Genomic DNA, 24,498 nt, shown 5'->3' on the forward strand with positions numbered 1-24,498 from the left:
TTTAGAGAGTGGCGTCGCCTTTTTTGGAGTTACAAATAGGCTTGATGAGCGCGTCTAAAGGCCAAAAAGAACTATTTACTTCCGTTTCATTTATCACTCCCATCTGCTCTACACAGAGTACGTTTAACGGCCAGGATTTATGAAAAAGGCGTTGCGCCCGAGAGCAACAAAAAACCGTTACATGCAGGCCAAGGCACCATAAAGCATACATAACCCATAGCAGTCAATGCATAAGCATGCAAGGCCTACAGAAGGTATACTTAAGCCATTGTTGGTCACACTTAATCATAATTTACAGCAATAAATCGTAATTATTCAAATCCACCCAGCGGAGCGGCCGGAATTAAACCTCGAATCGTGATATCCACCGCAGAACGCTTTCGTTCGGCGCCACGAAGAGTGGGCGAACGATAGCGGACACAGCTGGACGGTATATGTCTCTCGCGAACCTGTGGTAGCAGGTGATTGCAAGAGCGCGCAGCTGGTTCTCGGATGTAGAAGGGCGGCCCTCAGCGCAATCTCAGGACAACACGGGTTCTGTAAAAGTTTAAACTTTTCTCGATCATTGTGATAAACTCGGTAAGCACATGGCGCGTCCTGCGTACAACGTATCGGTAGCTATCCAACGCGCTCCGTAACCAGGTATACAATATCATAACGCACGCGCAATACATGTAATATGCATTATGTGCTAATCAGCTTTATCGCAGTGATTAGGGCTAGTTAAGAAAATAGTTTATCGCTGTTCATGGCGAAGCAATATGGTATTCAAATACGTGGTGTCGCATTATTTTGTATTCCGTAATTTTTCTTCGCTAGACTCCTATCGTTGAATATTCGCTTCTACTGCAGCGCAGTATATCACCGACCGCCACATGAAAATGTGCAGCGAACTTGAAACAACCAACAGAAAATAAAAGAGAGACGTTCAACCGATAAGGCAAGCCGAAGGATTGACGGCGTGGTGATAAGAAAACATCGTTCGAAGGCGTTTTTGACTAAGGTTCTACGGTAAAATAGCCAAAAGTTGCATTACGAATTCTTTCAACACTGGGTCGATCAACACAAAAACAAGACTTGTAGCTCATCGGGGGCGTCCTATAGACACTTCGTGGGTTCCACCAGTCGTCGATCATCTATTGTTCAGCGTGGCGCGAGTCATTCCTTTCCTGGACCGTATCTAATGCAGAACGAAATGGTGAAATGCTGCTGGGTGATTGCCTTTTCTTTTTCGATTCATCGGCCGGTATTTTTGCACGGATTTGGTGAGATTGCAGGGTGAGCAAAAGACAAGTTACTGACTGAATTTCCGTTGTGTTGATGTAAGGGGGAAGAAAACAGAGGCGCAGTTTTGTAGTATCGTTTTCTCGCCGTACAGACGCGGAGTGTTTCTAACGTGAGACTCTTGAGTTGTGTGTCTTGACTATAATTTGTTCAAAATCTGCATAACGACAACTTGCTTATAAAAAAATAGTCCAGTAAATGTCGTCTAAGCAAACTATCTTAAAAAGAGAGTTTTAATTCGTTTATCTATGGCAAATAACGCATTTGGAGTGTCTCAAGTGTCTTTAGAAATTTAAAATTGCAATTTTGTTTAGATTTTTTCCCTACTAAGATCGCAACCAAACCCACGTAACCCCCTCCCCTTTTTTTATTTGTGAGATATATTTCAGGAAGATGGGGTTGTTATGGTTGTTGAAAATTTATACCAAATAGTGGCTGGCATGAAAGACTTTGTCTACCTCAAGAAGAGGTGACATGGGAGCGAGCACGGGCAGAACGAGCCTGACAGTTGGACTAAACCATTTTTCGTTGAAGCCGGTCGTCCTGGTTTTCGGTGAACGACCCCCACCATTACAACCAAAGCCCCCAGTTTTTGAAGAACGCTTCAAAACGCAGCAACGTTGTTTGGGCCAGGGTTTTAATAATAAAAACGCTAACACGTGACTAATGTTGAGTTTTAACGGATGCTGAGGGCGCGTAGATAGTGAATTTTTACGCAGCATACGTAATTCCAATATAAAGTGAAAAGGATTTACATGCCTTTCCTTTTTTCTTAGTAAATCTTAATAGTGCAATTCACACTTCAATGTTGAAACTTAAACATAATAAATCAAGGTACGTTGCGAGGTTTATTTGAAGTTTTTGACCCTGAATATGTAAAAACCGTTTTAAATAGGTTTATCGGCAAGTGTTCAGATAAAGCTGTAGAAGGAAATTAAAATTTGCTGATTCATATACAAAACCTATTGCCTATAAAAGTTTTGTGAGACCTGTGCGAGAATACGCGGACTCAGTGTGCCACCCTAACGCGTAAATTTATATTTTGTCGATTCTTCTCTTCCTGAAGGCCTGCAAGTATTCAGAAACTAGGTGTTCGGTTTATTTTTAATAATTTTCGTACAGGAACTTTATCTACAAAACTGCCTCTCAGAATACAGCTTCAGCCGTTGCAAACCAGAGCAAAAATTGATAGATTAAAAGTGTTGTATAATATTATTAACGGCACTATTCAAATTTGAAGCTCTAGCTACTTAGAACCATTATCGACAGGGTCCCGACGCCTAAACCCTACTAAAGCGTTAAGACAACAAAGGATTAAGAAGGACTGTTTGAAGTAATCATTTTTTCTCGGACAAATTTTTTTGTTTCTCAGGCAATTCGCGATTGGAATGAGCTACCAAACGATATCTTTATCTTAACCGAGACACTTTTTTTTTTCTTCTAAAAAGCCAGCCCCGAAATCGTTCAAGGCGGACGTGCTTCGCGCGGTCTAAGCTTCCGTTGAAAATAAAGGTTTGATAGCATTTAGTTAAAACATCATGATTTATTTAGTTATCTTCAGGGTGTTACGCGAAAAAAAAAATGAGCAGCGGACAAATTATGTAAAAGTGTGTACCGAAGAGGAAAAAAACAAACAAAAAAACACCAGAAATGAAGAGAAATACCCATCATAGAAAAACAATAGCAAAATAAAAAAAAAATAAAAAAAACTGCAGAATTGCTTTAACTTTGCTCAAAGTAATGCTGTCCTCCGAAGCGAACGATTCACCCTTTTTCACCTCAGCCATTTTTTTCTTATTTCTTAAATATTCCTTTCCACCAGCAACTAAAAAAAGAACGTGACACTGAGTCCCAATGTCACGGGTTCTATTAGCCTAATAAAAGAGAAACAAATTCTGGGTCGAAGCAACGTTCAAAAATAAAACAATAAGCACCAATCATTCGGAACATGAAATCGCGCTTACGTTTTTTTGTTTGTTTTTTTGTGTTTTGCGTTATGTTTTCTTAACCTTCCTTCAGAACGCTTTTAGATATATCTTTTTCTCTCTATGCTTTATATTTTATCTACGGCGGCTCGCTTTGCTGTTGAGCGTAGGATTCGAAGTGCTTTCCCTAACATGGTGGGATTTTGTCGTCTTTCGCTCGAGAAGTGCACACCTCGGGTCGTGAGAACCTTTTAAAGCGAGAGCTTTATATGAGAACACCTGCACAAAACTTGCTCGCGAGTGTTCATGATGTGAGCATTGCAACTAGGCCACGAGAGAGAGCGTTAGCAACGTAGGGCATCAGCATAAGGTTTGACGTCATAGCACCCGCAACCAATGGCATTGCATTGCACAAAAGGGGAAGGGGTGTGGGGAAAAGCGGTGTACTAACACTCCTTTTACACCCTTACCCCTCCGCTGGGTACCAAAGGGAGCTGCGTAGTAGGTACTAGTTACAATTAACCGTATGTTAGTGCAGCAAGGTGGTAAGTTGGGTTTGTTGATGATCGTTTTACACGATGAATACACCGCTCAAAAAGACAGGACAAAAGAAACGAACGCAAGACACACACGCGACGACTCGCACCAGAAGTATATTTCGCTGCTTAGTTCCTCTTTCTTCTCTTTGTTTAATATATTTCAGTTGGGAGTCAGCGCGCGTGTCTGTTTCAATCCCCAGTCATGCCCGTTTGGATTTAGATGACGGCGTGTGGTCGTGTATCTCTACTGTGTGACACACGTTAAAACCCGAGGTCACCAATCGTACTGCAATCGCTAACTTTTTTTTATCTACAGTGGGCAACACCCAGGGCGGGGAAAGGTGATTTTGTAACTCAAATGAATCAGATTTATCTTTATATTAAGCAGACTTATTGCATTCCAATCAGACCAATTTGATTTGAATGCATGTCGCTAAAAAATTTCACTTTATCGCTGCATGAATTTTTAAATATGGTAGATAGATTAAATAACCTGTCCGATCACTGATACCAATATGGAAAAAAAAAATGACTTAAATTTAAAGGAAGTTCAGAACTTTCTGTTGGATTAAACCCCCAGCAACTACAATAAGAACAACTTGATTCATTTTTATTTAGCTATAAAGCTTAATTTACTTTTTGTTTCTCGTTCTATCTTGCTTCCAATAATACATTACTTTTCTAGTTACATCTTTCTTTTGTGTTATGATTTGCGTGAAATTGACGTTCCATAGCTGACCATCAAAGTGGAAGGTAGAACGAAGCCTAAATCCTAAATGCTCCAATTAGCTCAGAAGAACAGTGCTTTTTGCTCCTGCTCAACCTTATATAAATTTTTCTTGCTTAATGATTGCTTGATTTCAGTTCACAACAAATTCACACAGAGATAATTACATTTTATACAAACACAAAATAAAAACTAAGAACTATTTTCGGGGTTATTTTGGAGAAAACCTTCGATATAAATCGCCATAGTAAAACGGGTCTGATCCAGGTCGCGATTCAAATCATCTTGATTTTTATTCTCCACCTTCGTAACAATGTCGCCATATTCTGGGAGGCTAAACTCCTGCATGCCGTATAAACAGCTATATCGACGAATTTATTATTATGTGTCTTACTTTGTCCTGTCCCTTTGAGCCCAATTTTTCATCATGTACAATTGTGCTATCGCACCTTTATTGTATTATATAAATCATGCGATATTCTGAATAGCACCGGGATACCGTTCCCATATTCGCCTTTTGCAAGCCGACATCTTTTTACTCTAAACTACGAATGGGATTGCGGGAATGCGTGGAACTGTCTTCTGCGCAATATCACGTCTCGCGCATTCTTCCAAAATCAATTATGTCTGATATGAACGCAATGAATTGGCCTGTAACTTATTTGTGATTGATTGATTGACTAATTATTTAAATAATAATTAATTAATTAATTAATTAATCAAAACAATCGCCCTCTGCGCGCTGCAACTTGTTCCTACTCGACTGTGCAATCCGTTGTGAGCATGCGGAGTTTTTGTTATACGAGATATCGTGCCTCCCGCTCTGCGCTTCTTAAACTCTAAGTGACCATAGATTCGTCGGTTTTACAGCTTGTAATTGATAGAAGTCTTAGTTCTACGTGCGTGTGACTTTCCCCTTGTTTTGCGGACTGGTGAAGGGGGCGCTGATTGCAGCAACTGGGGCAAGAATTGGGCGTTTCTATTTTGGTTTGTCGAGCTTAGACCGAGTAGAAACTCTAAAGCGCAATATACTCAGTCACTTTAACTGTGTGATGCTCTATGGTTTGTTAAGAACGTTCGTTATGAAGGCACGTCTGAAGGATCACCGCTATATCTGTATTTCTTTTTTTGTATTGATAAAGAATGGAACTATAGTCCGTCTCAGTTTGTACGCATTGATCCATACAGATAAGTTCTGGTTATGCAGTAATACATATATATATATATATTGTTATTGTTATGACAAAGGGTCCTTCTTAAGAATTACCTCGTGTTTAGATACACAAATTTTTCAGCTTTTAATCAACTACCAGACAGCGTGAGCATATTAGTGGAAATTGTATAACTGTAATCGTTAACATACTTTTGAGCATTTCTGGTTTTGTCAGAAATAGTAATTGTAAGCTAACAGCAATTGTGCGTTACATTTTTTGAACCGGGCACGCTAAAAGTCTAGTTTGTTAGTTACAACTGAGATATACAATTTTAAGAATGCACAGGCTATATTTTAAACAATGCTTGTGCATCTAATTTTGTGATGGAAACGCACATAGATCCGTGGTTACATAGGGTAGGTTCGCTAATAATACGGTCGCCAAAAGTACAATTTAAAAAGCTACGAACATCAATACACTATCTGCTTGGGAGGCGCTTCGATCGCCTATACTACGAAATGCGAAGGCTAGATTGTCAACAATACGATTAACAATACAACAGCCGGAAAGAATACTGTCAGCAAATTTATTTTCCCCTATACTAAAGTCACCAATGGTGCAATATGAAATAACTGATCGTCCATGCTCCCACTGTCAACGGCACTATTGCCAGAGGTATAATTGACCAACATACATTCGTCTACCTGATTCGCGGCGACGGTATCAATGGCAATAATACCACCAGCAATGGTGTCATTTACAATAATGCCGTCCGCCATGGTAACATCGGCAATGGTACAATTTGAAATGGTATCATCCTCAGTGGTACCATCAACAATGGAATTGTCGGCAACAGTACCATCGGAAATTGTTTCATTTGGAATAGCAGCACCTACATTGGTACTATGGGCAACGATACAGTCACTAATGGTACCATATGCACTAGCAGGATCGGCAATGGTGGGATGATCAACAATACTAGTGTCCACGGTAAGATGACCGCTGTCTTTCAGAGCCCCGTGAGCTGTCAGCCGTTCACGTCCAAGCTGCCCAAGATGGGCCAGCCGGACCTAGACTACACGGCCCCAGAAGTGCAGGCGGCTTCTTCCTGTTCCCCGCTCTCAGACATGTTCTCCCTGGGTCTCATCATCTGCTCGCTCTTCAACGGCGGGCGTTCCATCATCGAAGGAAACCTCTCCACCACCACCTACAACAAGCAGCTTGAAGTGGTGAGGATGTTCGATCTTCGCCTGCTATATCGTCTTTCTTTTTTTTCTTACAGTACGTGCGTTCATGTTGCGGCATTGTTTCAAAGTCGGGCGGACTGAATAATGTCCTGTCAGTGTCTGTTTTCTTGGGGGCATCAATTGCCGAGTGTGCTAATGCAGCACAGTTCAAATCACGTGAAGATCAAGATTGTGCTGCAGAACTCAAGGGTCCTTTGTTCAATCCCCATCCCTCACCGTTTCGATTTGGATCAACATTATATCAACGTGCAGTCATATGATGCACATTAAAGGCCCGAGGCTGGCTGTGATAGTGCACTGGCTAAATATCTGATCTAAAGCGATCGCACCAGACACCCATTGAGGTAGTCTAACTTTCCTAAGTCTGAAATACAAACAACACAATTTTTGTTTCATTTTTGCTTTCCACTTGGATGATGGGTCAATCCCTCGGGAAAACTGCAATAAGGCTGTGCTTTGTTAGTTTGTTCTGAGCGGCACTGAATAGTTTAATGTATTTAGCTTGGCTTAACATAAATTAAAGGGGTATGTGCATGAAAATCAAAATATATGGAAACCTTTCTGAAATGGGTGAAATATGACCCATGACATTCGTAAATGGCAATCGCACTTTCGTATTTTGAGCGGATGGTTATATTTTTGGTTTGAAACGTCCGATTTTAGCGAGCGCTTTAAAATCAGCCGTCGAAGCGTGCGATGCGTCATGGGAACTCCGTCGCAATCCTAGCGTCAGGCTCCTCAAGCACAGCCAAAGGCTAGCGAGATTATGAGCGCGCCACGCGGTGGCTTTTGCGCGTTACAATCTATCTTTTCAGAGTGGCGGAGGACTGCACAGTTGCAACAGCTGCCGGACGACCGTCGAGACGTCATTTATTTCGACCTGTAGCCCGCGGGGCGTTCCGCCATGATCTATGAGCTCGAGAGGACGAGGATTTCGGCTACTAAAACGACTCGGAACATGTCAGCGAGGACGAGTAGTCACTCACCATGTGCGGAAGCACATGGTAAGAGACTGGCGATTCACGCCAGAACCGTACGAACCATCCGATAGACCGACCGTCCGCCCGACAAAATCTGAAATCGGTCAGGGTCGCCAAGAAAAGGATTGCATTTAATAATGACTGGGCAACTTTGCGGTATACGCTATTAGGTGTTTTATTAACAGCCTGCTCACTTCCCAGTTTGCTTCGTTTTTGGTGCGGTTAGCTGAGCTCGTCTGCTTCTCACTTCTTGCAAAAATATAGTCGGCAAAACCCCTGGTAGCAACCGAATATTCTTAGTAGGTAGACTCAGACTCCTAAGACCGTCGGTCGCCTTTTATATTTCTCATCGTGAAAATGGTCACCGAACAGGAGATCGGCTTTGCCGGCGCCCGAGAGACGACAGACGCGCGAAACGGCTCCACACGCTTCGGAATTTCTCATCGTTGGAAAACCCGTGGTTCGGCGTCTCGCAGTTCAGCACGCTTTTGCCGCCGCCTTCTGTGGCACAACTGCGCAGTATCCTGCACGCAAAAGTGATGAATAAAAAAAAAACGACCCGGTGGTACCGAAACAATTGCGCGCCGCGCAAAGTAGCGCGATTGCGTCATTGCGATCACGGCTATGGTATCTATATGAGTACGGTGTACTGCCGAGGGTGGCGCCACTGAAAGAGGAGCAACACGTCCCGATCCCCCAATAAAGCTTGGACCCCCCAATTATTAAGTGCAAGTGGGTAATTGTTTTGTTCGTTTTAAAATTACTTTTCTCACGTTTACAAATGAAACACTCATGTTTCTCAGGAGCTGATGCGACGTGGTATATACCTAAGCTATTGAATGAACCCTAAAATTTCGTTTCTGTTCCCGTTAAAAAAATTGGAGAGAGGAATCCATCATTACGTGAATTTTCGACTGCGAGCTTGTCGGGCACGGTAAACGTTCGATGGAGGAATGATCATCGCAATCAGTTGGCGAAAAAAATAAACATATATTTTTGTATTACGTGTTGGTAAAGACATCTTGGAATTGCTGTTTATGACTTCCATGGACTGTACTAAGCCTTAATGCAAAACAATCGATTTCTTTTTAAGACGAGAGATAAGACAAAAATACTATTGTGTGCAGTAACCCTCAGGGTAATTATACTTTGTCTCATCCTAGATGGACTAAAAACCAAAGCCACGGGCCGCCAGGTCCAATCACGTTCCGCGCTATACTATGACACACTTAACATTGATTAGGGGTGGACAAATAATGCTTGAATCCAAAAGCGCTCCATCATTTCTATAGCTTCGACGCTGCAAAGAGCCTGTATAAGTCGTGGCTTTCTTTGCGATGTAATACTGTTGAGTCACTCAGTGCTCCTCGATTTGAACCACTGTCCACCCGTCCCCTTATCAGTGATCCGAGACGCGGTCACCGACACGTGCATCGAAGCAAAATATCGCACAATTTCTGAGTGGCTCGTGATTCGATCTGGCGGTCCGTAGCTTTTGCCTTTAGTCCATCGTAGGGGGAGACGAAGTATAGAGGCCCAACTACAATAAAATTGGAAATAACTCTGTGGCATGATGAATCAAGGAGACGAACATCCAAAAGCGTCATTTCGAATATGTTTTAAACAAAAAGTACTCTTACCACGAAATTATCTCATTTTCTTATTGTTTTTATATGTAGTAAAACTGGATATTATTAAGATTCGAATATATGTTCTTCTTTGTACACTCTTTAGGTAAAAAAAGTCAAGATCAATTTCAAAGAATAATTGCATATTCTTTTGTACTCAGATGGAAAAAGCACGATTAACTTACCGCGTTAGGAAAGCACGTTGGTTATCGCGCAAATGAAATCAATGTCTCCAGTTCTCTTACCGCAGAAATTAGTGTTGACATATCAGCAACCCACCTCATGATAAAAAAAAAGCTCTGCCGATATGGTTGATTCAGATCAATAGCGGTTCAGTCTGATTTAATTTCTTTTTATTGAGCAATTGTATTTATTTTATACGGATGTATTGTTTTTCTTAATACGATACACTCATTCGTTAAAGCAGTTCATGCGGAGCCTCAAGCAAACTTTGGCCAGAGGCACTTTACTTTTAGAGAGATAATAAAACAAAGCTTCCTTAATTTACTCGTTTGAGTGAATAATGGTTCTGACCAAGGCGCATTCTGAGCAGCAACACGCAACTGCCTCATCGAATGGGTGTTTAAGATTGTTAGATTACAGTACATGCTATGAGAATCTATTGCCATAGTGATCGAAGTATCCTTTATGTTTTGTGTTTCCTAGATTTTTTATGTTTAGAATCTTCTCTTCGTTCATTTGCCGGGGCTTTGGAAATGGGAAAGCCTGCAAGGCCAACAAAAAATTCCTACACTGTTGTAGGCTAAAAGTAAGATCTGTCGTCTTGTCTGTACCTGCCTTTATTTTTTTCAGCAACTTAAAAGTGAACCTTCGGCCTTGAAATGAACCCCATACAATAAAGTGCAATTTGGACAGCTGAGTATTTTGATGACTACGTAATTTCTCGAAATTCCCGGTGGCAGCTACGCTATGAGCTGGTGTGACCAATCAAACTATCTCAAAAATGCAGCAATAGGGAGATCGTCAAGTGTTTTGGTTCATCGTGATAACAATTATGTGCATGGAAGGCCCAGTAACTTGCGATGTTTGCGCTGTTTGATTGCCCCTTAAACTCGTTTGCTTCGGTTGCGTCCCGACTTCAGGTGAAGTGAAGTATAGAATACAGACACTAAAGAGGGACATAGAAACTATGTCGTCGGCATTGTATTTCATGTCCCTCTTTTGTTCTCGTATTGGAATAAGTGCGCTGCAGCATATTCGAAAAAGTATTTTGTTTCTTTTTTTCAATTTTCTTTCAGCTTGAGGGCAGCCTGCACAACATGCTGGACCGAGTGCCGCACCACCTTCAGGAACCGCTGCAGGGGCTTCTACAGGTGGACCCCAGGCGAAGGCCCAACGCCCAGAACTTCTCCATGGTACGCGGATGTCCTTGTGCTAGTCAAAACTTGAATTTTGTTCGTGCTTACTTTTGGAGACGTGTACCTTTCAAGTGACTTTATACACCCTAAGAAATCTGTTACTGGAAAACGGAATCGATTAAAATTACAGTAACCCTTGGTTAAAACGTGTCAATTACAATAGTTGATTATTTGTGATGAAAAGTAATTTACCTTTAATTTTCCTATTACTTCACATACCGAACACAGATTTATCTGCCGGTTTTACCAAAGAACGTATAGATTGTTCGGTTTAAGATTAGAATTACCGTTTCACAAGCTACTTATCTTCTCAATCCGCCGATTTTGGTACATCCACGTAGTTCTTGTCGTTCGAGCTGCATTCCGTTTAACCTTGCTCTTTTTTTTACCGTTAATCAGGCAGCCCGTACAGAAAGGTCATACCACTTTATTGTTTTATTCAGTGTACATGTCCGCAAACCGCATTCTCTCCGATCTCATTGATCACGCGTCAAGACGTGAACGCATGTCGGTCAAGGCGTTTCATCAGGATTCTCGTGTCAGTTTCAGTTTTTCAGCCATTTCGTCTGGTGCGAAAGAAACGTTTATAACGGGCCAAATCGCACCACAGAAAGCCGGCCCGAACTAAAGTATCAAAAAGTTACCGGCCAGGCCGTTTCTGTTCTTATGTAAACAAAGGACAGGCAAAGCGGGTGCTCGGGAAGTAGAGAGGGACAGAATAAATAAGGCAGAGTCAGCGACCTGCAGTATCCTCCTAATCTTTCCCTAACGCTCGAAACGTTTTCAAATATTAACGCGTACGAAAGTAGGGTATCAATTGTTCCTTTAGATGCTTTCTTTTTGCACACAGAGTATATACATAAGGACAAAAATTGTATTCTAGCAAAAGAAGGAAAAGAAGAGAAAAGCGGGGGGGGGGGGGGGGGGGGTGTTCACGGGAACATCGGCGTCCGCACGCCATGTTATATTAAAATCATTAAAGCATGGCGCCCCGAGCGTTCGTTTGACGACCATAGTTCCGGCCGGTTCTCTGTACACTTTGTTTTGCATTATGATAGACCGCCCAGGACGATACAACGAGCCATCGAAGCCAGTCGAATGTCGCGTGAGTATCGCGTGACCATCGGGCGGGGGGTGCGGCGACGCATAGGGGACGCGTAGTCACGTGACAAGTTTCACAGGCCTTGATTGGCTGGGATGGCTCGTGGTGTCCGTCGCGGTCCATCCCTAAAGGGAAACGGAGTATAGGAGAGGGCGAGAGTTTCGTCGCCGCGCGGCTTCGACGGCAACAGTGCAGACGCTGAATTATTCACACCACGACGCGCCATTTCTCAGCATTGGTTGTACGGGAGGCAAAAAAAAAAGGAGTTGGGGAAGGAGGGGGAGAGAAAAATGGGGAAAGAAGAGAAAGAGAGAGAAAAATAATAATGAGAGAAGGGACGAGAACAGGTGGTGTGTAGATCTTGAAGTGCGCTGCGCCGTGTCGTAAGCTTCCAATCGAAGTTTGATGTCCATTTGTTCTGGAAGACAGATTTTTGTTTGTTTATCTTTTTTCCTGTTGTTTTTTTGTGGGACGTGTTCCACGAAATGGTGTCGTAAAGGCAACGATTGCGGAGCCAGTGAGTGCTGTGAAGCGACTGTGGAGAATCGCTCTGCAACGTAATCGAAACCGGACGGACGGTTTATAAGTTTAAATTTTGTTTATCCTTGATTTTGAGTTAAGGATATTTTTTACGTGTGTGCGTGCGTGCGTGACTGCGAGCGAGCGTGCGCGTCCGTGCGTGCGTGCATGCGTGCGTGTGTTTGTGCTTGTTTTGTTTAGCGAGGCATTTTGTGTTGTGGTGGCGTGCGACGACTTACGATTGGCCGGATTTTTGGACGGTGGGATCTCCGACGACGTAGTTTGAGTATTTTCCCAACAAGTAATGGGGTAAGCCCCCGATCAAATTTAGTCTCCGACAGTATGGGATGAATTCGGCCGATCTGGCCCATCCTGGCCTTGAAACATACGTGGTCAGGTTCTTAAGGTAGTTGTCAAATATTCTTGAAGCATATGACCTTTTGAGATAAGGCTCACGATATAACCTTCCGCTGGCCCCCTGGCGTGGAAGGCTGGATTATGTAACGCACGCATCAATACTAAACACCGTTAAAAAAAAATATTCTAGAAGTATGTGGCATATAGAAAGAAAGCATGAACATTTTTACTTAATAAATGCGTTATTTGAATTTGTTTGACTTGGCCGTTTTTAATACATGTTAGAATTAAAATCATCTATCACGTATAGCCTTGCAGAACTAACCAGCTTTAGATTGGAAGTTTAGTATAAACGATTGAGCGCTGTGCCCTATATTTTTATGACAAGGCTGTCAATAGGCATTATAATTAAATAACAAAAATTTCCTGTGTAAATGCCCAGACACGAACAATGTAGTATAATGGAGGACGCTGACATTTATTCCCTGTTCACTTCATATGCTACATGAAAAATACAGTTTACTACAAGTCCCATCTGGCGAAACTCTTTGGCGGTACTAAAAATACGGCATCTTTTTTTTCTTTTTATTTTTCTTTCTCATCAAAAAGGAGAGTTTACGGCACTGGCTGTTATTTTGAACGCGGGTTGACCAACCCAGGTTGCTTGTCGCAGCTGTTACCTTTGACACTTTCAGAACGCCTGGTGGGCTTTGCAATTGATTCTGGTCTCGTCGGCGTTTCGTTAGACATAATTTTTACGAAGAAAGCTGGAGATTTAGTTTACGCAACTCGGAATGTCGACAGGTTCGGATCTAGACACCATTCGTAAGAAAGGTTTCAAAAGTTGAGTGGAACAGTGCCACATAAAAGCAGGTACTGAAATCGGCGCAGTTTGGTGCCTTTCCATTTTCGCTTTGCAGCCTTTGTGCTTTAGGTTGTACCAGTTTCGTTCAATAATCTGCCAACCAAATGCGCGTTAACCTTTATACATTTTTGCTTTTAAATTCGAAGGGGTTCTTTTCGGTTTTATGACCTTGCCTCTTAATGGTTTTTTGAACACGCACGATTTATTGAGCAGCTTTTTTTCCCAAGGCACAACCAACCCTTTCTTGCTTTTTTTAACAAATGTTTTTGATGAATCAGTCACCATTCTGAAGCGGGAAAAGAAGGGGGTTGAAATATTTATTTAAAAATGCGACGGTCAGATGCCGATTACAACTTATATACTTGGTTTCACCTTAAAGGGGTGAAGCAACGGTGTTTTTGCTCTGCTGCAATAATGCTTAGAACGAACACCTGGCATTAATGACCTATGAAACACGCGTTAAGTTTTTGCCACACGCAATACATAGCTTGCAAGTGTCGCGACGGTTGCGTACTGATTGTAATTTCTACCTACCGGTTTCTTTAAACTACAACTTCGGTGGTGTACAACTAACACGGCGAACCGAAAGCTAGCGGTGCATAAAATACTAACATGGCCATGAATGACGTCAAATGCAAGCTATACATAGAAGTCGCAAAAACAAATAGAGGAAAACGAGAAGCGTTTACCCGCAAAACTTGCAGCCAGACAAGTGGCCATGTGATCTGGAGCCAATTATATGCAAAAATGTTCCAAAAGCCGGGTGAATTCATGATTGAAAAGGTTTACTCCGACTTAACATAACAAATTAATAACAAAAGGTACAGACGTTTCGCCACCTATGCAGGTGGCATCTTCAGTATACACTGACACAAATGAGGTGAGGTCGACCAGTCTACTTATCACGTGTGTGATAAGTAGACTGGTCGACCTCACCTCATTTGTGTCAGTGTATACTGAAGATGCCACCTGCATAGGTGGCGAAACGTCTGTACCTTTTGTTATTAATTTGTTATGTTAAGTCGGAGTAAACCTTTTCAATCGCCAATTATATGCCGCAAATGTTGACCATAGCCACGCGCTGGGGTTGACGAAGCACAGGACACGCGCCGAGTTGCAAACATTGTTATGGTTGACTATTGTCATCATTAAAGAGATTGGACACGGCCCACAACCTGAATGCTTCTCAAGCCATTGATTACCACGAGCCCGAATTGAGTGCTCACGCAATGCTCGGGTCCAGTCTATGAGCCCCATTCAAATATCGTCACTGGGTGTACTGCGATCCCCCAGCTACGTCATAAATATTTGTGAAAGAAAAAAAAAACGCTCGCTTTTGTCCTTAAAGTTACACCACAACAAAAAAGTTTCTTGGTCAGTGAAGTTTTGTACGAGTATAATTGGGCCCCACTAGTGTCAGTACGCTCGTATAAAGTGAAACACATTCCAAGAGAATATCGTTGCAGGGCTCCTTTAAAGTAGTCTTGAAACTTTTTTTTACTCTCGCTCAATTTACTTAGAATCCCTCCCTCTCTAACGTTAATAACTTAATAGACTTGCCTCACTTTTTATTTTAAGGCAATGGCTCTCGTCAAAATAGTTCGAGAAATATGAGCATCATTGATCCCCTTAACTCGTAGCCAGAAAAAAAACAACCACGTGGCCTGGTTCCTATCCTGTGCCGCCATCGTTAATCACACTCACGCTCTGGGTTGACGAAGTAGAGAACGCGTGCTCAGCTCCAGGCATTGTTAGAGTTCGGCCATTCTCATCACCGCAGTGGTCGCCGAGGCACTGTCTGTTACGAGCCGAAGTCCAGTGTTCACGCAGTTCCCGTGTCGAACGCATGAGCCGCGCTCGACTGTCGTCAGGCGGGTGGTTTCGATCCCACAATTACGTCATCAAGTTTTACGAAGGCAAGACTGAAAGAAGCAGTTCCCTTTCGTCCTCGCAATTTCACCGCGAAAAACAAGCTTCCAAATCAGCGGCTGTCTGTGCGAATATACTGGAGCCAAACTAGAACCAGTACGGCACTGTAAAATCACGATCATTCCAAACCGATATCGTTTCATCACCCCTTTAAATCTAGAAGCAGTCGACGCTACGAGCTGATGGAAACCAACCAGATTGTATGAAAATCGCATTATCATGGCGTTCGTCGTGTTTTCGTACGTGTTGCATCATCGCTGAACAAATTATAAACAAAGAAGGCCCAGTGTTTTCCACTTTTGACGCTGCTTCATCGGCATACCATTAGCTCGTAGCATCGGCTGTGGCTCGACCTTTGCTGAAACGAAGTGCACACCAACACAGTGTTTCCAAACAAGCCCGCTTTGCCCACACCAGGCGCGGGCGTTAAACGTACGCAGAAACCAAAATCGGGAGGAGTGAAGCGCCTGCGCATGCATAGTACCGACAGCAGCGCCACCGTAGTGGTGTGACGTCAGTGAGCTGAGTTGGTCTATATATAGCATTGCTCTTTTTGGTTCTGGCGCGGCGTTGGGTGAACTCTCGTGTGGCACGTTTTCATGGCGAGAAACGCGCATGCATGCAATTATATTTGACAACGAAAGCGTTGTCGATGGCGTGTGCCTCCAGGTTTTTATTAAAAGATTACATGTTTCGTTATTTTTTTTTTCAGCTCATATCTTTTGCTGTCAAATGACGATTTCTTGCCACATTATAACCTATACTCGATCTTTTTTGTGTTTTCGCGAAGTTCGAGTTTCGGCTATACGAGGCTATACGACGGGTACAAAATATTGAGATTGTGAAATCTACGTTGTGCATTTATTACCATTGGAAATGGTCAGTTATGTATTTATTACCATCAGTGAACCAATCTGTCGGGAAATATTTTACAGGTTCTGATGTACTCCAAAATTAGGTCTTCGCAAAACTTGGGTCGTTTGCAGTATACAAATATTCATAACTCGAAATATACAAATAAATTAAGTACGTGTAAAAATATATTAATGTCAAAGCGTTTGTATCGCGCAATATAGTAAAATAATACGAAAAAAAAGCCGTAATCCACATTCTCTTTCGACAAGCCAAGTCTAGCTTGCTTAGCTAGCCAAATGCTTTCAATAAACCTTCTTGGCAACTTGTAGTGCAGATATCGCTGTTATAATAAATCAAGGACGTTGCCTCTAAAATTTTGCCCCTATGAATAGTCAGTAACAGTTTAAGAAACACGGGTTTTGACTTTATATGTTCCCGTTTCTTGTTCTGCGAATTATGCTACCATCTCATCGGCCAAGGACCAATAATAAGATGCTGAGGACCAGTCCCTGCATTCCCTGAGCTTTCAGAGACCAAAGTCAGAACCAAAAACACCTCTTGTCCATAATTAAAAAAAAAAAAAGTACTATACTGACCGCTCTCAAACAATCTGTCAAGAGCCGCAATCGAAATGCACGCACCAACATCCCAATCTCCCATGCGGCGTGCATGGTACGCGTGGATTAAAAGGGTCAGCAAAGAACCCCGGGAACATTCGACTCCTCTAATGAGTTAGCCGTACGACAAGAGTGATTTATGGCAGGACGTTCAGGCTGCATTATTCCGGGCGGCCGGTTTTCCGCGTTCCGGGGACAATCATGGGCCGAGCGGACAAGCTTTCCGAACGACACAATCCTAACTCGGTGCTTACACTAGAGGCGCAGCTGCCTACGCGCAAAGTCGACATGAACTGCCGTTATGTCCGAGATCCGTAATTTACACCGGTCCGGGAATCGGGAATCGGAGATTGTATCACTGTTAGAGGTTTCATGTGCGTGTGCGTGTGCGAGTCCGTCCATAAGTCTGATTGAACCAATCATACTCTTCAAAGCGTGCACTTCATCTCCCTTTTGTCTGTCTGTGTGTATCAGTGTGTGCACCCGCTTGTCTTCGTGGCGGCCTCATTTGAAACAAAGGGTTTGGGATCGGAAGCGAGGCCAATTCGGCGATCCCATAACAATTTTAACCTATAGAGTCGCTGGCAGCTTCAGAAGTGCAGGGCTTGGCTTATAGCGTTCACGCTCCTTGCTTTGTGATTGGTTCCTTGGCGTTGTTATTGGTTCATCGTCCCATTTTAATGGGTGCGGAGCGATAAGGCACTCCCAGAAATGAGGGGTGTACTACTTACACCCCTTCTCTCTTCTATACCACCCCAAACTACATTTCGACGTTCAGTGTGCTAACGTCGAACTAGCTATACAAACTTTTGCGAGCGGCTTGGTATCTCTGTGATATAACTTACTTAAGAGCTACTGTATAGGTATCAAACACTAGAGAGAGAAAAACGCACACTGAGGCTTTGCAGCAGGGCGAACGTAACCTTGAGAGTTTTTATGTAATAGGTTCATTAGCTATCTTAATAAGTTGTATCACTCGACTACCAAGCAGATCGTGAAAGTTGGTATCGTCGGTGCGACGTCACTTGACGAAACGTCGAATTGTACTTCTTGGGGTACTTTATATTGGACAAGAGGTGCAAGTACTACACATCCTATTTCTGGGAGTGTAGGTGTGCTCGGGATCATCCAATCCTTGCGCTTCCTAAGTACAGAGACAAAAGTCAAGATTAGGTATTACTATTTCAGTGCCCACTGATTCGGCATTACTAGGGGGTCATATCACGCACTCGACGTGTGGGATGCCGTACGATTGCTGAACTCACTAAGTGGGTGATTCAGGGAGCTCACAACTGCAATCCTCCAGTGTACACTTAAGCTTAAGTCAGAGCGCTCTCAAAAGTTAGAAGGCACAGATAAAGATGGACTGACTAAAAAAAGTGCAAGGTCACGGCGTGCTCACTGCGCGTGATTACTTCAGCCGTTTATGAACTTGGCACAGATATAGGGGCTTGGTTCACCAACTCAATTCACCAATGCGACGTTCCGTCAAGTGACGTCGAACCGGCGATACCAACTTTACATTTTGCACGATATGAGATGTATGGAAATTGACGTTCCACTCCTGTACAGCCCTCAGAAAGGCGCACAGGATTTACATATACAATATAATATTAACGTCAGTTGCGCTTTGATTTGCGATGAAGCGAAGAATATACCTTGTTTCAGCTTAAGTCCAAACGTATGCGACGCTGCGAGATAATGTTACTAATCAATAACCCTCAAGAGCGCATGCCACTCATCCTTTCCTGTAGTACATGACTGGTCCAGCGATAATAGAACACGTATGAAAACTTGACGAACACTACGGTGGTGCGGCTTTGATTCTGTATGATTGGGCCCATCAGCTGGTTACATCGGATACGTCTGAACTTAAGGTAAAACGAAGTATAATACTGGTAACTTGATTTTCTTGGAATTACCTGAAACTTTAAGTTTTCAGGCTATTTATGTCTTGGGCTCGGCAATTATAATGCTCAGATGAGAAGACGAATTTATATTAGGTTTTTGCTGCGGGGGTGTGCTATTTGTTTCTTTCTTTATTTCTGACACAATGGAACTCAGAAAACGGGCAAAAGGCAGATACTCTGCCTTTTACCTTTTCTCGCGAGACGAGGAACCTATTTTTGGAAAACCAGGAGGTGATTCGTTCTGCTCTTCCGGCATCAAATCGAATTCAATAAAGATAAGGGAAGCTAAAGAGGTTTTTCGAAAAAAAAAACGAGTTAGAGGAAAATTCTAGAGTATTTTTATACCGTGAATTTGAATATTCACTGTAAACCGGAGACACGACAAAATAAAAAAAGAACAGACAAGACAACCAGAAGTCTCTTTTTATTTTGCCGTGTCTCCGGTTTGCGATGGATGTTCTTCACCAGCTCGCCTGTGCTATTACCCTTTCTTCGTGAATTTGAATATCACGTTTGTTTTTTTCGAAGATGAAACAAAACGTGCAAAACACGAAAAACCTCCGACCAGTCAAACGTCATAAAAGGGTCGATCTTTTGGGCGCCAAGCGAGTGTCGCTCGTGTGCGTAGCGCGTGCAGTTGTAAGCTTGTCAGGTATATTTTCCCGCACTGAAACCAGTCGTGGCTTTTTTTTCTTTTTTTACCTTTTCGAAAATAGCAAGACAGCGCGTGCATGGCCTTGGTATGCGCGGAACATGCGCGAGAGCGTATATTCCGAAAATTCTTTTTTTTTCTTCTTTTTTTTTTTTGGCCTAACGCTTCGGGAAGGAGTGACTTTAGTGGTACTTTGAAAATTAACTTATGCAACCTCCGTGCACCAAATTAAAAAAATAATGATAATAATCTCGATATTCATGATCGTGGAGGCACACTAGAGGTGATTTAAGTGTCTTTACTCAAATACAAAACCCCTTCAGGTTCTCCTTAAGTTGTTTTTTGATGAGTCATAAATGTATATTAGAAGGCACATGACTATGACAACTGATCATTTGTGTGTCTTCCTGACATAGTTTGCTTACGTAAGCAAATAATCAAGTTATATAAATTAAATTATACATTTATGCATCATACACGCGACTAAGCACGGATATGCAATACCTGTTATTCTCATTTATGCATATTTAATATGCTACAACAGAGGTATTAAAATATCGTATTGCGGAAGTGGAATGACTAAAATGTCTCAAGGGTCGACAATGCCGTTTCTTTATCTTTATATTATTTCTTTGGACATATAAGTAATTCAAATGATTTTCCTCCACCTCTCGCTTTCGCTTTCTTTCTCTTTGTCCAGATTAAGTATTTTATGGATCCTGCCGTACACGGACTTCAGTACCTCGACGTCATTCAGATGAAGGACTCCACGCACAAGTCTCACTTCTATCACAGCCTCAAGACAGCGCTGCCAAACATACCCAAGGTGAGCTCACTCAGCGCCAAACCTAGCTCAATAATAAAAGGCACCCTCAACTCCCCCCCCCCCCCCTTTCCAAAAAAATAAAATAAAAAAGCTAAACAACGACAAATAAAAACACATACACACATGAAAGTTTGTGCTTGAGTAGAAGATATTTATGTTCGACGAATAGAACAACTGCTTATGGGGGTAATTATTACCCGATAGTTACTTTTTTATTATATATTTTCACGTTTGTTTTGTTATATGTTTCGCAAATAAAATATTGTGCGCCGAGGCTCGCTTTTCTAACCTGTAGTTCATACTGCCCAGTCGAAACGTTAATGTGCTAACACTCCTCTTCAATTAAAACAAAACAAAAAAGCTTCCCAGAACAAAGCTTCAGAAACCGCGACCTCCCATGTCCCGCTCGTATCTAGGTAGCATTGACAATCTGGATATTATCCTGGAATCTATCATTTAAACTTAAAGAGCACTTTCTAAATACTTATTTTGCGAGATAGTAGTATACATTCGCAACGTCTTTTAACGTTTATTACAGCAGTCATTCACTTGAAGGGATATGAGGTACGAAAATAGGAGGAAGGGGGAAGCAAGAAAGATGTTTCAATACTTTTAACTAGCAAAAGCGTTTACTGAATACAAACCAATACTGTCTAGTCTCAAGGAAAAAAAATGAAGGGAAATGAGAAGTGAAATATACTAAAACAACAAGAAATAATAAAGGCCTTGAACAGAGTAGATTCATTATAGTTAACCTTTCTAAGATTACTTCTTTCCTACGAAGCAAAAGAGATACAATGAATTGTATATCAGAGAAACTTTAGTTCAGATGATCGAAAGCTATCATGTGATGCTATTTAACACTTTACCTCCAGTGTAGCAATCGCATTGGATTTTTTTTTTTAAACATGGCGCGTCAAATATAATGAAAAGCCGTGTGTTGTTGTTGGCTCAGATGTTTCGGCGCTTTCAAAAAGCTGCCTCAATATTTCCTTCCTCCACATTTTTCACTCACTAGAGTCACCCCATTCTCAAGCGTAGGGTATGGCCTATTATGGTCACGCTTCTTGGTTTGTGTAAATAAGACGGCTCGCTTCACCGATTTATTTTTAAGATATCAGTGACTGCACCTAAGCCGCTCCCATAGACGTGTCTTTGATCGCATTCTTCTAAATGAAAGCCGAAATAAAAATGCAAATAAAAATATATTTTTGTTTTTGCGAGCATTGGAGCATGTAATTGAGGTCGCGCTTCGAAAGGACAGGTACGTATTTGACATTGAAGCCCATATTGTCCTCAGGAAGAGCCTCACTCAAATTTTCCTCATGGTGCATTTAAACAGACTTTACTTCAGTTGTAACATTGACCGGAGCAGGGGTGACCGTGTTTAAGAACACCGGTTTCCACCAGGACTACGGGGACTGTACCGATACCACCAATGTTGTAGACGTTCTAGGGAAATAGTTTTGTCTGGCCATGAAGTAATGAAAACAGGACTTACTTGTTAAAGTAGGCATTATTAATGCTCACCTTTTGGGAAGATGCACATTATGCTGTATTGTAAGTCCAGGAAGTCCTTATCTAACTTGGTACATGATTGCAGCAGTGAGGGAAGTTAGAAGCGTGCATTTAGCATAATACGTAAGTAGTTCAATCACTCTACTCAATTTACTGGAGTTTAACTATTTTTCTTAGTAGTAGAGTAACTTTCAGTTAACATTTTCATTTTTGTAATTAGTAGTTCCCTTTGTTTACTTTTTCCGAGTAACTTCTACTCCAATTACAAACTATATTACAAATTTAGTGGTAGGTCTGCTTATCGACAAACATCCCTGCACAAAAAGGAATAAGATGTTGGGAGATCAGCTGATATTTGCAAAGAAAGGGAAGCATGTGGCGTAGGCAGAAAAACGGGGGGGGGGGGGGGGGGAGGTTGGGAGTGTTCGAAACCCACTCAAGTTTTCACGAGCTCCCCACTGCAATGACCCTGCTACGAGGCGCGGAGAGCGGACAAACACGCCGCATGTGAAGCCGAGTAACTGCGTGATTAGCGCCAAAGACTGGCGTGTCTTTTTGTCCCGAAGCACACGGAGACTTGACTCATTTGAAGAAGGCGCTTGTCCCCGCTTCTCCCCAATGTATTCACTCTCGCCCACTACAGGATTTGTACCAACTGTATCCTCACTCAAAAGAGGCAACAAAATGCAGCACCCGCTGCGCAACGCAAAAGTGACCTCTTCGCGTTGCCTTTCCTCTCAAAGCTCAGAATAGAGAGGTCTTCCGAAATTCGATATAGTCTGAGAAATCTTACTAATTCCCCCCAACGTGTTTTTACATAAAAATATAATAAACACGCAGTTTTTGGAACATACTCTAAGTTCGTGGTACCTAAAGTAGAACTTCAAACATGTTTAGAAAACTTATACTTCATTTGAAGTACATTCTCTGAGCATACACTCTTACACAACTAAAGTATTTTTTCCCAGGAAAGTACAACTCCAAACTTCATAGTACACTGAACCGAAAAATAGAGACTCTAATCAAAGATTTAATAAACATTTACCCGACGTTTCGGGACCAGTTCGGTCCCTTATTCACGGGTGAATGACGTAAAGAAAAGAACACGCGTCGCTTAAATGCCCATACGGAGGTAGGGGGCTTTGCTCACGTCACGCAGTCCCGAGACGTAGCTCCTGGGCAGGGAGCCCGAAGAACGATTCACGTTCCCTTTGTATGTTGGATAAACTAAGACTCAACAAAGAGCCGCTTTCGCCGATTCCTCTCCAAGGCCAGCACGGTGCTCTCCTCGAAGTCGACTGTGTGGCCGGCTGCATCTGCGTGCTCCGCGAGGGCGCTTGCCTCCACATCCTTCTTCCGGACATCATACTTGTGTCGCGTGAGCCTCTCTGCGAAGTTTTTGCTTTCGCCAACGTATGAGACCGGGCAATCTTTGCATGGTATGCGGTAGACCAAGCCTTAGGCCCTTTCTTTGGGGGGCTGAACCTTCGGGAGGGGGAGGCGATGACCGATTGTCGACCCGGGCTTATAAGTCACTGCTGCGCCGTAGGGGTGGATGCCTTGATTTCGCGAGTATCCGGCGAATAAACCGTTTAGGGTAGCCGTTCTTGCGGAGATCCGATGTTACGACTTTGATTTCTTCCTGGAGGCCCTTCTTTGTGGAGCAGGTGGCGAAGGCGCGCCTGAAGAGTGCAGAGGCCACCGACGCTTTATGACATAGGGGATGCTGGGAATCAAACCCCAAGTATCTGCCAGTATGGGTTGGCTTCCTGTGAACAAAGAAGCTTAGCCCACTGCCACTCCTGGTTACCAGTACATCCAGAAAGGCAAGGGAACCTTTGTCTTCGCGTTCGACCGTGAATTGTAGCGACTCATCCACCGAGTTCAGGTGCTTTAAAAGACGATCCACCTCACTGGCTTTAACGACGCAGTAACAGTCGTCCACGTAACGCAGGAACATTCTGGGTTTAGGCTCGAAAGTGTCGAGAGCCTTGCGTTCGATGGCCTCCATTGTGGGGTTTGCCATTGTCACAGATATGGCTTCCCCCATGGCTGTGCCGCTGGTTTGCTTGTAGTACTTCCCGCTAAATGAGAAGTTTGTGCTGCTCAAGCAGAGCTCAACTAGTCGGCAGATCTCGTTAACCATCACCACCTTCAAGTCTCATCTTACGTTCAACAAAAAGTGCAAAGACCTCGGCTTTGTGCCCAAGAGCCTCGGCCTCAAGCGTTTTGTCCACACCACTAAGGGACATAGCGTCAGCGACCAGGCAGAACGCAGTCCTTTGTGTGCCCGGATCCACGAATGCCACAGCGCCATCAAAAGGAAAGACGTAGAACTCTTCTTCATGTGACGACAGCTGGAACGTCGAGTACCTGAGGTGTTCCAGGCCCTGGATGCTTTGACCAGGGGCACCGCTTCCACGTGCTCTCGGACCAAAGAACAGGTACATGCAAAAAAGCTGGCTGCACTTCAGCAGGACAACTC

General features: G+C 42.9%; 1 protein-coding gene across 1 annotated transcript in view; it reads left to right on the plus strand.

Annotated features, from left to right (window-relative positions):
- Positions 1–24,498, plus strand: part of LOC8034337 (SCY1-like protein 2) — a 172,946-nt gene that overhangs the window by 108,354 nt on the left and 40,094 nt on the right. Inside the window, exons 7-9 of the mRNA XM_042286955.1 lie at positions 6,643–6,858; positions 10,744–10,860; positions 20,370–20,495. Of these exons, the coding sequence (XP_042142889.1) occupies positions 6,643–6,858; positions 10,744–10,860; positions 20,370–20,495 (459 nt within the window). The remainder of the gene's footprint in view (positions 1–6,642; positions 6,859–10,743; positions 10,861–20,369; positions 20,496–24,498) is intronic.

The sequence above is a fragment of the Ixodes scapularis genome, unplaced genomic scaffold, assembly GCF_016920785.2.
Source record: "Ixodes scapularis isolate PalLabHiFi unplaced genomic scaffold, ASM1692078v2 PGA_scaffold8__174_contigs__length_109621045, whole genome shotgun sequence".
Lineage (NCBI taxonomy): Eukaryota > Metazoa > Arthropoda > Arachnida > Ixodida > Ixodidae > Ixodes > Ixodes scapularis.